Here is a 14736-nt window from a genome sequence, read left to right as displayed (position 1 = left end):
GATAGAGCTTGGCATGGTTTACAGGTAATTCAATAAATGAGGGAAGGACATAATAAGAAATTAGAGGTTATGAAGAGGATAGCTAGCTTTACATTTTAAATAGATAGCTTTACGTTTTGGAGAAAAGCCAGGTTTTCAGATGTTTCGGAATAATTGGAATGAGCCTAGGTTCCGCAGCAGGGCAGGGAGGTTATTCCAAAGCTCAGTGAATTTGAAGAAAAGGAATTTCCCTAATTTACCTGCATACATGACGCCTTTTAATGAGGGGAAAGATAGTTTGAGTATGTGGGTAGATCTGGTAGTGTCAGGTCTCAAAGAATTCCAGGATAGTGGGATTAGGGGAGGAAGAATACCATGTAGGATCTTGACAATTAGGCAGGTACATTTAAAGTGAATCCTAGAAATCACCGGAAGCCAGTGAAGTTTTGACAGAAGTGGAGAAACATGATGAATTTGCTTTTTTGCGAAGATCAACCAATTACATCCAATTGTAGATAATAATAATAATAATAATTTTATTTCTTGTACTAGTATTTAAGCCAGTTACATTAACGGGTGCTAGAATAGATGTGTGTGTCCGTATTTATTTCTCTCCTTGGCCTTTTTTTTTTAAGCACACCCCTCCTCATAAAGTAGCCCCTTTCTCTCTCTCCCTCCAATCCTCTTGATGCCTGACATCCAAGTAGGGGAAATCCACTCTCCCCACCTCCTTGCTCCTGCTGCACTGCCTCCTCGGCTATACACACGCACACACACACTTACATACACCTCTCCGGCTTCTCACGCCCCTCCTCCACCTTCCGCTACTTTGGCGGGGGCCAACAATTTCTTTATTTTCTTTTGTTTTCTTTTCGCCTGTTAAGCCGTAGTGCCGTAGGAGTGCGTCTTGGTGCGGGCCAAGCTCTGGGAGAACTCGCGCAGACCTCCATCACAGAAAAACAGCACTACCATCCAAAGTTTATTTTAAAGTTTAAAGCCGCTGCGCACTCTCTGCCCTCCCTCCCCCCATCCAGTCCACTAAAAATGCTCAGCCTCGGCGGTTTCGCTTATGCCATAGCGAGCGAGACACGTCCCTCTCCTGGGGCGGGGTGGGGCAGGGCCACGATGTGGCAGTAAAAAAAAGTTTAGATTTTTGCACTGGAGCAGTGGACCCTTCCTAACATGGTTCCCGGGGAGATCCGCCCCCTTACTATGCCACTGGTTATGATCCCCCGATGGTGGCTATCGTTTCATGGCTCCGCTCTGCACCGCCTTTGCCTTAGCGCGCATGCGCACTCGGTGCCGAGGCCGGGGCTCGCGGGAAGGTGGGGAAGCCGGGGTTGCGCGAGCGCTGAGCCGCACCGTGGGAGAGGCAGGAAAGGAAGGCCGCTGCTCTTCTTTGGCGGCTCCTGAACGAAGGTGAGTCGCGAGTGTGGGACCGTTACTGCAGCGGCGCGAGGTGGAGAGCAGGGAGGTGGAGAGCAGGGAGGTGACATACTAAGCGCACATGCGCACTCTCATGTCCGCGACGGATCAGGGAACACGACTTTAGAGTGCACATGCGCGGCCTAGCATTTTATTATATTAAGATACCGCTATACCGTGAGGTTCATGGTGGTTGCCATATGGGAAAAGGTGTGGGATTGGGGTTCATGAACAGACAAACATACTTGCTGGAATAATATAGAAGGTAATTTTATTTATTTATGGCTCACATACCTGTTCTAGGTGGGTAATGAGCAAACACTAGAAATAGTTAATGTGGCAATCCAAGATGGTAGCATGCTAAGAGCACACCACAGCAGCTTCAGCAAGGCTCTCTTTCTGCCCATATTTTTTTACCTTGGGCTTTGGTTTTCTTGCCTTCTCTAATGGAGACATGGACAGGCTATGCATGGGAGGTTTTCTCTGTTCCTGAGGCAAACAAAAATCCCAGAATGGCTTGAGGTCAGAACCCCATGAGGAGCCTCTGATTTCACCTGTAGCCCTATTTCAGAGAAATCCGATGGAGGTCTCGAAGTGCTATCCCACCAGTCAGTTAAGGCCTTTTTTTTCTGCCTGGTGGGAAGAGTTTGGAGATCCAGGAATCGAAATAACTGGAAAAGAGAGTAGGAGACCCACTCTCTTAGTAATATTTGTTTTTCTGCAGCCTAAGGATAGTGTTCAACACCTGTTCTTTCATAAGCAGTGTCAAATTTTTTTATGAGACAGGTGGTTGGGATTTTTCAAGATGTGTAAGACTATACAAGATTGCCTTTAGGCACTTCAACAAGTTTCATGGCAAATGCTTGATTCAGATGCTTAGTTCAGATGTAAGGTAATGTTTTTCAGACCTTTACAGCTAAGGAAGTTCTTTGATCTAAAGAAGGTTGAGGGGGTTAGGATGATGGGTTGGGTTCCTAAAATAACGGGTTCTTGATCTTTTTTTTCCAGTTTTTCTTTCTATCTATATTCATTATTAGCACCTTCCTGATTTATAGCTTGGTATGTATGTATGTATTTATTTATTAAATTCCTTATTTAGCACCATCTCCAAATCTACTGCAGGCATTGTGGAAACGATAGAATTACAGAGTGATGATTCCTTATTGGAGAAAAAAAAAGGCAAGTGAAATCAGCAAAAGGCATCGTTGATAGTTACAGGCAGAAAGCTGAGCAACAATATGGAATAATTTCTTGTTTGGGTTTTAGCAATTAGCAATGAGTTTTTGTCTTTTTCTGGTTATCTTTTTTTTAAATCTCTGGAGTATTACTAGAGTACTGAACAAAGTATTTGTTTGGGATTGTATTTGGAAATGAAAAACTTAAAAAAAAAGAAACGCCAATTATACAAAAATACACATAAATCCCTAAATTCCATAAAAGGCCCTTTGAGCTGCACACATGCCCAATTTGCACGTGCAACTTAATTGAATAAGCCAATGAGCACTGATTATTGGCTTAACAAGCAATTATTAGTGCTGATTGGTTGTAATTAAAAATTATGTAAATAAATTTAGGCATGGGATCCAAGCCTACGATTGACGCACAACACCAAAAAGGGGACGCAGAAATAGGACAACCATGGGTGGATCAGAGGCGTTCCTCTCAGTTGCACCAGTAATTATACAACAAGGGGCATATGCACCAAGCTTTAGCTACAAGGTTTTGTATCATGTTTCTATTGGTGCAAATGGCTGTGCCTAAAATTAGGCACAGCTTCTGGGTGTAAGCGCTAGTCTATAAACTATGCTTAAATTTAGGCCGGGTTTATAGAATCTCGTTTATATGTTTCTTTTTTTTTTCAATGCCAATTATTTAAGTGCAATATGTACCTGTAGAACTCAGTTCAAAGAGGGTAATTTTATAATGGGCAGTGGCGTAGTAAAAGAAGGGGGGGAGACTGCCCTGGGCGCCGTCTTGGAGGGGGCACCGGCGCCTCTCCTCCTCTCCACTCCTCCCCTGCTGCGTGCTTTCAATTCCTTGCCACTGTACCTCTAGCTCTTGCTGGCGTGAGCAGCAGCTCCAACCTGCTGCTCGTGCCAGCCTCGGCGACCCCATCTGACGTTACTTCCGGGTCCCGTAACTAGGAAGTGATGTCAGAGGGAGAGCCAATGCTAGTACGGGCCGCAAGTTAGAGATGCTGCTCAGGCCGGGGAAACTAAACAGGTATGGGGGGAAGAGAAGGGGAGCACGCGCAGCAGGAGGGGGCAGGGAAGGAATGGAGAAGAGGGTGAGGGAGCACCACCAAACCAAGTTCCTCCCACCCTCGCTACACCATTGATAATGGGGTGCCTAGTATGATCTTTGAAGTAGGTATAAATCTCTGTGCCTATAATTTTTAAGTACGCAAGTAGCCTAGTGAATCTTATAATCTACATGTACAAGCCACTCATGCTCTGCCCAAATTCTGCCCTAGGCCTACTGGCAAAGAGAGCACTATTATATTGAAGCATATACTTTTATACAGGCCAGTATTCTATAAGAGACCACATACACACAAAAAGGCTTTATAAGGTTACCCCACAAAGATTGTAATTTTATAAATATTACTAGCTTTTTAGCCCGTTACATTAACGGGTGCTAGCTGCCCTTCTCGCTTACTTTTACCTCCCCCTTGTCCAGCAGCATCCCCTTCCCTGCATCCCTTGTCTAGCAGTAGGCCTTCTCCCTTACTTTTACCTACCCCCTGTCCAGTAGTACCCCTTCTCCCTTACCTGCTCCCCCTGTGCAGCATCTGCTAGACCGGGCAGCCTCAGGGCTTTTGCTAGGCCGACCCGCCTCACATTATCAAAGTGGGCCGGCCTAGCAAATGCCCCGTGGCTGCTTGATGAAACCGCGGCTGCTGATCCGGCCTCAGGCTGAGGAAACCCCGCTAGTCCCTGTCTGTGCGCCTGGCAGCGGTGCCTTGACCACCTTGAGGGCTGGACATTTTCCATTCATCAAGGCGCAGGCTGGCTGGGGTGTGGAAGGGGGGAAGCTATTGCCGCGTATGCATGAGAACTGAGGCCGATAGAGAAACCGCCGCAGGGTCCTACTGTGCATGCAGGAGCACTGCACCACGGAAGCACGGAACACGGAATTTGAAGTGCACATGTGTGCTAAGGGTTTTATTATAGCGGATGATGCCTCTCTACTGCTCCATGGGGTGACCTCACCTTGAGTACTGTATGCAATTTAGGTCACTGGATCTCTCCCCCCCCCAAAAACAAAATAAATAAATACAGCAGAGTTAGAAAGGATTCAAAAAAGGGCTACCAAAATGATAAAGGAGATGGAACTCTTCACCTAGTGAGGAAAGGCAAAGAGGTTAGAGATGGCTCAGGGAGGATATGAAAGAGGGCTACAAAATCCTGAGTGGTGTAGAACGGGTAAAAATGAATTGAATTTTTTCACTCTTTCAAAAAGTACAATGAAATTACATGTAAATATTTTTAAAATATATAGGGGGAAATTTTTTTTTCACTCGATGAATAGTTAAGCTCTAGAACTCGTTGCTGGAGGATGTGGTAATAGCAGTTAAAGTAGCTGGGTTTAAAAAAAAAGTTTGGACAAGTTCCTGGAGTAAAAGTCATAGTCTGCTATTGAAACAGACATGGGAAGAAGCTGCTGCTTGACCTAAGATCAGTAGAATAGAATGCTATTACTATTTGGATTTCTACTAGGTAGTTCTGACCTGGAAGCAGAATACAGGTCTGAATGAACCTTTGGTCTGACCCAGTATGGCTATTCATATGTAAAATACTTTTTTGCATGTAAACTGTTTTGCATGTATAAACAGCTCTCATAAGTGTGTAACTCATGGGGCAATTTTATATGTACAATAACAAGTACATGTATACTACACGTTTTGGATTTGTGGCCCAGTCCAGCGGTTTTGGAGGACAGTGGTGGCCTATCTTTCTGGACTGGTACACAAACGTTTGCCTTGTCAGGCTGATTTTGTACTGTTTTGGGACTGTCTATTGTATGTTAAAATGTACAGCGCTGCATATGCCTTTCAGCGCTATAGAAATAATAAATAGTAGTAGTAGTTTTATTTCCTTGTGTACTCGTAGTGCCAATAATTGTTTATTTGAGCGTGTGTTCCTTTTGGCACGCAAATGTATTTTAAGAAATTGGAGATTGCCTGGGGCCCCCGGGGTGATGGAATGGAAAAATGCAGTACAGTAAAACCTTGGATTGCAAGTAACTTGGTTTGCAAGTGTTTTGCAAGACAAGCAAAATATTTTATTCAATTTTAATTTGCTATACAAGCAATGACTTGCAATACAAGCACATACAGTATACACACATCACAAATGAGCCGATGGTTCTTCTCTCTCTGACGCTGCGGGAGTATAGTGACTGTTCTAAATACAAGTGCGCATAGTATTTTGTATTAAAGTTTTTGGGCTGTGGAACGAATCATCTGAGTTTCCATTATTTCCTATGGGGAAATCCCCTCCCTTTTGTTTTGTTCCTTCTCCCTCTCTTTGCCTATATTTAAAATGTATTTCTGCCCTTTTCCATCTTGTATCGATATGTTAATGTTTGTCAGTGCGTTTTGATTGTTTGTAATATTAATTGTAATTTGTTTTTAACTTGTCCTTTTTATTCTTTGTTCTCATATTATGTAAAACCGCTTTGAATTTTGATAAGGCGGTATGTAAAATTTTTAAATAAACCTGAAACCTGATATATGAGTGCTTTGGATTACAAGCATGCTTCTGGAATGAATTATGCTCACAAACCAAGGTGTTAGTGTATATGCTTTGCTCCTTATGGAGCGATTAGATATTAAAAGAGCATCGCCTGTGGCATGGCGGCGATTTATTCAAGCCTGGTCACCTATCTGGGATAATCTACCTCATAGAGCCTGTAGTTATTTGTCGAATATGTAAGTAGGGGTGGGGGTGGAATGTGTGTTTCAACTGTGGAGGGCCACCGTGAAGAACAAAAACGGGTGGCTCACTTTACCTTGTACTGTTTTGTTAGTTAATTGAAAATTCAATAAAGAAATTTATAAACAAGAACACGTGTACTTTTATACCACCCACATTAGACATTTTCGGAAACATCATTTGGATGAAGTATGGGAGAAGTCACCAAGTATGTGCATAGGTTATATATATAACATGCACACGAACTCCTAGCCACCATGAGTGCAATTGCCAATCATCTGCTAGACTCCATTTATACTGCAGAATGAAGCGATCTTAGGCACCAATAGGAATTGAAACCTTAGGCGCACTCCCATTTAGACCAGGTTTTTCTTGGCCTACGTGAGTGCGCCTAAGTCAAACCATGCCCAAAATCCACCCTGAATCTGCCCCTAACCGTACCTACTTATTGGTAGGTGCCTTGGAGTAGACGCCTACTGGCTAATTAATTTTTTGAATTTTTTTTTTGTTTTTAATGACACTTTCATTTAACAGCGCTGATTAAGCCAATTAAGAAAATTAAGTTAGGCACCTACTGTGTTTCCTCGAAAATAAGACTGTATCTTATATTAATTTTGGGCCCAAAAAACGCATTAGGTCTTATTTTCAGGGTATGCACATGATCATCTCTCCCTTCCTCTCCTTCACCCCAATTCTTCCTCTTTCCTTTCTCTCCCCAACACATCCCTCCATCCCTTGTGCAGCATAATCCTTGCCCAGCTTCTATCCTTCCCTCCCTTCCTCCCATCCCTTGTGCAACAGAACTCTTGAGCACCCCCCATCTCAACCGCGCAGCCGAACCCCTGCTGACCCTCCATCCTCAGTAACACGGCAGAGTGAATTATCCAACAACAAGGCCGAAGCAGCCTGTTTAGAGTGCTGCCGGCCCAACGCTGCTTTGGATGAAGGTAGGGCTCGCTTGCAGTCAGCGGGGAGGGAAGGATCAGCAGGGGTTCGGCTGCACGGTAGGGGCGGGTTGAAGAGTTGCTGCTGGTGAATCCTGGGACTAGGGCATATTTTGGGGGTAGGGCTTATTTTCGGTGAAACAGGGTAGATTGCTACAAGCTGCATTTTAGTTGATTTTGGCAGCTTTGGTGATCTTTTAGAAATAGGTGCCTCTTAGTTTCCAACCTAGATGACCCGTTACAAAATTATTCTCAAAATATAACTAAGCTTAAAATATTATTCCAAGTCACAACAATTAAATGCATCATTAACCAGAAAAAAATTTCCTTCTAAACGCAGATAAACCCAGTTCCAATCACAAGGCAAGAGGAGGAACGCTATGGTTCAGCAATGCAGAACACCTGAGCATGGACCTACAACTTTAAATAAGGGAATCTCAAGAAGGATCTACTGTGGATTTACAGTAATAGCTAACGTGTTGGAATTAATTGGACCAATACTGCACTTCTGCTCTGGGCCTCAAGCCTCATGCAAAGGCTGGCTTTAACGCATAAGGGATACGAATCCTGTTCTCATACCTGCGCAGCAGCAGCTTTGGGTGGTTTTTATTCTCCAGGTTCTTTTCAATCAGGTCCGAAAGCAGCTGTTTCAGCACCACAGTGGCGTACTCCATGCGGCCCTGCAGGGTCACCATGGCTAGGGAAGCCACGTTGCCGCGATCACGCATGGAGAAGCTGCGTTGTGCCTCTAGCGTGTGGATAAAAGTCAGAAGGAAGACCTTGTTGTTCAGCAGCTGTCCGAAGAGACGTAGGGCTTTCTCCACATTGGGGGGAGTCTGCTGAAAGAAAGACAGAAGATTAGACAATGGAAGGCCGTCTTCGTGATGGGAGGGTTCTGGTGGGAAAGGTTTTCCTCATCAGAGATAGAGTTTTAGGCCCCTCCTCTATCCCAATATCTCACTCATTGGCATTAAACACGGAAGGAAGTCTCAAAAACGTTCACAGCAGAGTTCTTTAGTTTGTCATATTGTTTTACCATGCTTTGTTAACTATGTTTTGTCATCCCTGTCAGACAGACAGTGGTTGCCATGCTATCTCCGACCATACTATATCTGAGAGTGTGGCGCAGGAGTTGGAACTGCAGCCTTGGCACCTGGGGTTGTGAGTTTGGGCCCGCGCTGCTCCTTGTGACCCTGGCCAGATCACTTGGTCCCCCGCTGCCCCAGGTATATTAGATAGATTGTGAGCCCACCGGGACGGACAGGGAAAATGCTTGAATAAATTCATGTAAACCATTCTAAGCTCCCCTGGGAGAACGGTATAGAAAATAAAATAAATAAATAAAAATGGTGACTTGGATCGTCTCCCACCCACCAGAGCCTCCCAGTCCCTGCTCCCCATTCTGACCATACACTTACATCCAGCTCCTTTAAGACTGGGTGCTCCTCAATGCCTGGAAACAGCACCCGCATGGCGTAGGTCTTATAGTCTAGGAATGGGATCTTCACACCATCCATATTGTTGGTCAATTCATGAATGTCTGTCTGCAGCTCAGCAAAGGCTAAAAAAAAAATCCACCAAATCAAACCAAGAAATCTAATGCACTAGCTGCTCTCATCATCTCTTCTGCATTTTCTTTATTTAAGGCTTATAATAACCTATAAAACTCACATCAATCACATCTACAAGATACATATGTGCAGGGCACTAAATAGGATAGGTCAGGATTGTCCACCGTCGCTCCTCAAAAGCCACAATCCGGTCGGGTTTTCAGGATTTCCCCAATGAATTTGCATGAGATCTATTTGCATGCACTGCCACCATTGTATGCAAATAGAGCTCATAGAAACATAGAAATAGACGGCAGATAAGGGCCACGGCCCATCTAGTCTGCCCACCCCAATGACCCTCCCCTATCTTTTTCTGTGAATAGATCCCATGTGTCTATCCCATTTGGCCTTAAAATCAGGCACGCTGCTGGCCTCAATAACTATTCCAGCGATCAACCACCCTTTCAGTGAAAAATAATTTCCTGGTGTCCCCATGCAGTTTCCCGCCCATGATTTTCCACGGATGCCCCCTTGTTGCTGCGGAACCCTTGAAAAAGACGATATCTTCTTCCACCTCGATGCGGCCCGTGAGATACTTGAATGTCTCGATCATGTCACCCCTCTCTCTGTGTTCCTCGAGTGAGTACAGCTGCATATTCATTTGGAAAATCCTGAAAACCTGACCTAGCAAGGGCCAAGGTTGGACACCCCTGGGATAGGTGTACCATATTTTTTCACAAACAGTGCGTTCGTGTAAATAACAAGCCCACACATATAATGCACAGAAATGATGAAATTCTGTAAAAACAAAAAAGAAGTTCTGGCATAGTGTGACCACACACATATCGTTTATGTCTAGTGACATTTTCAGAAGTAAATTTCAACTTCATTCTAAGTCACCTTAGTCTTATACTTGCATGCATAGACCTATAAAAGGCCAACATAGCAGTTATACTTGGTGGCTTTATCTGCAAGCTGCAGCCGCCTGATGGGTCAATCACCCATTCAAGACTTTCTTGAGAAGAGAGTGGGATGAATGGGATGCAGTCTGGGACTTAACGAAGTCACACCATCAGGGCAAATGAAGTGGGAAACGTTTACGGAAGTCTGCAAGTGGGTGGAGCTTCTGCTTGGGGGAAAATAATATCAGAAACCACTTGCAATGGCTTTAGAAAGACTGGGGTTATGTAGCAGCAGAGTGAAGAACAACTGAATACCAATGACAAAGATGAAGATGCAGAAGGCAGCGATGATGATGGCATCAGTTCAGAAGTCACAGAAGAGCATTTAGAGGTTGCTCTCAGATACTTCAAATGATGATAGCGATGAAGAATCAGAGTTTGAAGGCTTCCAGGAGTCGGATGAGGATGATGAATAAACTAAAATGGACTATTTTAAGATGAAAACACAATTTCTTCTGAAGACTTTTATTTGTTGAATTCAAAGACTGATTATCCAAAATTGTGCTTCCGTTTAAGATTTATGAAAACATTAAAATATGAACATCTTGTTCTTTTAATTTCAAGCCTAGGATCATTTCTTACTTAATTTGCAGTTCTTCGTGAACTTCATATTTTTTGGTTTCAACGTGGCATCCCATGGCTCCATTCATGAGAATTGCTATGATATTTTATCAGGAAATTTAAAAAGTTAAGGGCTCCTTTTACTAAGGTGCGCTAGCGTTTTTAGCGCACGCAGGAAATTACCGCACGCTACGCTTCTAGAACTGACCCCAGCTCAATGCTGGCGTTAAGGTCTAGCGCGTGGGGCAATGCAGCGCGCTTTAGAGCCCTAACGTGGCTTAGTAAAAGGAGCCCTAAACGTTGAATATCACTTTTGATCTACTGGTAAATGTTTTGGGCTTAAATTTCAAGTAATATGAAATCAATACCTATAGTAATTAAGGCCCTCTTTTACCAAGCAAGGAGCTGAACAGCATCACAGGTTTTAGCTGGGCAGACTTGTACGGTCTGTGTCTGTGCATGGCCGTTTGGAGGAGGATGGGCAGGGGAGGACTTCAATGGCTGGGAGGGTGTAGATGGGCTGGAGTAAGTCTTAACAGAGATTTCGGCAGTTGGAACCCAAGCACAGTACTAGGTAAAGCTTTGGATTCTCGCCCAGAAATAGCTAAGAAAAAAAAAAAAAAAAAAATTTAAATTGAATCAGGTTGGGCAGACTGGATGGACCATTCGGGTCTTTATCTGCCGTCATCTACTATGTTACTATGTTATCTCAAGAAGACATTGAATGCTTGAGCGTTTGGAATGCCATTGGTAGATGACTACACCAAAGTGTACGTGTTTTGCCATTAGCGAAAAGTACATAAATGTCTATTATTTTCCCACAATAAAGTGCAGATGTTGAAGGTTCATCGATGTATCATGGCTGAGTGTGAAAATATAAAAGTTATAGCTATAATACCATTAAGCAAAAATAGCAAATTTTAAGGAAAATGGAGCTTTATGTAATCAGTGGCTTTGAGTGACCCCAGACGGGGCTTTAAAACATTATTTTCTGATCAAGCTCAATCAAATTCATGGGAAAATCTTCAATTTCCACAGTTTTTCCAATTATGCTTGTGAAGCTGCCAAAGTTATGCCTACTCTGGAACAGGTATACCGGGTATGAGCTGGTAAGAATGGGCAGCCTGGTTTCCGTGAACACCTATGTGTGTATACTGCATCAGAGGAGGTACACTATCCTTGTATGTGTATATCCCTGAACAATTTTATATAAGCCTACTTGAGCATTTAAAATACTACTTTTCATGCTAAAGTCGCTTAAAAATTACCAACCCCCCAATAATAAATAATGAACTAAGCAATGCTTCTGATAGATATTTTTATCTGTGAGTCTTAAAATTTATCTTCTATACTGTGACAATCAAGAAATCGTCACTCTAGCCAAGCTCCCATTATACCATCTTATCACCCATCCTTAATCACCTCTCTATCCCCCTCCCTACATACCTTTCTTCCCATTTTCACTTTCTGAAGGCAGGCTATCCTCTCCTAGTTCCCATTCTCACCCTCCAGGGAAATCCTCAGATTGACCAATTAACTCAAACCTCTCCTACCTTTATAACTGCACTGCACCTCCCATCCACTCCTCTAGCTTCCTCTGCCTCTGGGGCCTTCTTGCCTCTATTTGCTCTTCCCTCTTGCACAGCTTTGCTCCCTTCCTTTATTTGTGCAGATCTTGCTGGTGATTTCATGTGTCTTGCTTTCATTTGCAGGCTTTGTTACCTATTAGGATGAGGCACTCCTCTTCCTTCCCAAGGGGCTTCTGTCTTTTTTTTAAAAAAAGTGTCAATGCTTTCTGCCAAGTTCCTTTTCTAGAAGCTGAAAATACCAAAATTGCTCACAAAAACAAGGTGTACTCCACTGCAGGATGAAAATCCAACTTTCTGACAGCGTGTGTCCTTCTATCTCACCCCGTCCTAAAGGTAAAGAGATTTACCTGCATCTCCTGCTTTTAGGCATATTAGTGATGCAAGAGAGACTACACATGAGTTCTGAATTCATCTATCTCTCCTTGAGCAACTCATTGCAACTGCTCTCTAAATAGGCCTCTTGCGTGTTCACAGTGAATAGTGTCCTAGCCTCAGAACCAACCATCCAAAATTCTAGCGTTCTGCTCCAATTCTAGGACATCAAGTGTCTGGAGTAGAGGTCTGCACGGGAACGGGGATCGCGGGAATCCCCCCTAACCCACGGGACTCCCACGGGAACCCCCCTCTGGCTCACGGGACTCCCACGGGGATGGAAGGCTTTGGAAGCAGGGTTCATCCATATAATATAACGGACACGTCAGCCTTAGTAAAAGAGGGGGTTTATAAGTTAATTACCTGAACAGAAAACAAAAAAAGGGTTCCACCAAAGAGATTCCACAAGGAAAACAGCAGCGCAAACACAAAAGAAACTGTGCAATTGATGATCCTGTCAGAAGTAATTGCTGCTTTTTATGTGGACGGGCGGGGATGGAGGTAATTCCTTGCGGGGATGGGTGGGAACGGAGAGGATCCTGATGGGGACGGGTGGGGATGGAGAGGATCCTGGCGGGGACAGGTAGGGACGGAGAGCATCCTGGCGGGGATGTGTGGGATTTCTGTCCCCGTGCAACTCTCTAGTCTGGAGTCCCAAGGAACACCTAGAACTGGCACAGAATTTCTCTGAGTTTTACTTGACTTTGATTATAGGGCTATCAAGGGTCATGAGACGGTTTGAGCTCAACAGGGTCAAGCCAAGTCAGTGCTGGTTTCATAGCAGCTGTATCTTGCTTTTTCTTAGAGCACTTGGAACTCATGTCGGGGGTAAAATCTGGCTTAGTCTGGGCTATCTCTGATGCATTAGCTATTGTTTGTTTTATATTTTTGTTATTAGGGGTTTTATTGTACACCGTATTGATGCTTTTGGTGGAGAGCAGTCTATCAAATGGAATAAATTAAATGAAAACAAGAGTCATCTGAAGTTCTTCAGTTACACTGAAAGTGGGTGGCCCAGCTACTGGTATTGATATGGGTTGAACAGACAACCCGCTGTTGGTGTTTATATGAATGTCAGCTGCATCTGATTAGCAACATCAACATACATAAATAAATCATTAAAACCTTACAAAAAAAAACTGCACAGCACTGCTCTGCTCTGCCTCTCTGCAAGATTGTCTTTAGGTTAATGTGACGAGTGTGACCGTACCAAACCCATGGCACTGGTACTGCACTGAAGATGGCGCTACACATCTGACTTCTAGGCAGAACCAGCAGCAGAAAAATGCCCCAGTTCTTCCTGATATCAGGCCCCAGCTGCAATTTCAGCAATAGCAGGTAATTAGTAAGCATGGCAGGGTGGGGACATTACTGTTAAATAATCACAGGCCCTGCAATGGCACTGTCTCACCATAAAGCACCCCTTTTTATTTGTTTACGAATTGTATTCAATCCTTCAATTTTTTTTTTACTCCCTTTTTCACGTTTGGTTTTGTTAAAATAGTTCCAATTGTCTTGTTATGTCTGCTTTTTTAACCTAATTTTTAACTAAATGTAAATCACATTGGATCTGGATTTTGCAATCAAATCAAATAGTTTAATAAACTTGAAACTTCTTACTTGTAAAAGGGAACTCATGAGGTAAGCAGAGCCAGCAAGGGGGAAAGCCGTGTGAATGCTCAAATTCACAGCTTGCTTTTCGTACCAATACTGCCAGTTCCAGGCCTATCTTAACACCAACCCCAGCTCAGAAGTGGAGGTAAGCAATGGGAAGAAGGAAATGGGAGAGGGAAGGAGGAGTAGAAGACTAAGGAACAAAATGAGGGCAAAATCAGATGGGGGACCTAAGTTAAGAACCTAAGAATTGCCATATTGGGACAGACCAAAGGTCCATCAGGCCCAGTATCCTGTTCCTTCGGTGGCCAAGAAGTAAACAGTCCTAGCATAGGCCCTGTGGCAAAATATACTGTATATTAGAGAATACTGAGTACAAAGGAGAGATCATCTTTCTCCCCCTTCCTTCCAATTAGCTAGGTCTCCCTCCCCTTTACTACCCTCATACTCTGGGGCTTGATGTTCCATTATTGTTCTCTAAGCTACAGACAGCTCTGCTGCCAGATTTCCTGTTTCTTATATTTTTTCTCCTTGTATAACTGAAGGAAACCCCTGCTCAGGGCTAGATTTAAATCAGTTTCCCAAAGGCAGAGGCCAGAAGGTGGGAGAGGGGAAGAGGCCCCTATATTTGAGCACCTTTAGAATATGCTTATGTTCCTTAGACCTAAATGTGTTCCTGGTCCTGCTAGATATTTCCAGTACCCAAAATTCAATTTTCCGAATGCCATTTCAGTTTAAAATTCCTAGAATATTTTGCCTCAAGCTACAAATCCCATCATGCTTCAGGGAAGGGCAGTTACAAA

The 14736-nt window shown here is 43.6% G+C and overlaps 1 protein-coding gene across 3 annotated transcripts in view; it reads right to left on the bottom strand.

The window, feature by feature from the left end:
- Positions 1-14736, bottom strand: part of PLXNA3 (plexin A3) — a 479210-nt gene that overhangs the window by 50234 nt on the left and 414240 nt on the right. For 2 of the 3 annotated variants that reach the window (XM_033922827.1, XM_033922819.1), the window contains exons 21-22: positions 8704-8846; positions 7865-8124 (exon numbers count right to left, since the gene is read on the bottom strand). In XM_033922827.1, coding sequence (XP_033778718.1) covers positions 7865-8124; positions 8704-8846 — 403 coding nt within the window. The remainder of the gene's footprint in view (positions 1-7864; positions 8125-8703; positions 8847-14736) is intronic. The other variant, XM_033922836.1, reaches the window with a different exon arrangement.

Source organism: Geotrypetes seraphini, chromosome 1 (genome assembly GCF_902459505.1).
Source record: "Geotrypetes seraphini chromosome 1, aGeoSer1.1, whole genome shotgun sequence".
Classification (NCBI taxonomy): domain Eukaryota; kingdom Metazoa; phylum Chordata; class Amphibia; order Gymnophiona; family Dermophiidae; genus Geotrypetes; species Geotrypetes seraphini.
The sequence above is the reverse complement of the archived record's forward strand: the minus strand, read 5'-3'. Positions and strand labels throughout refer to the sequence as shown.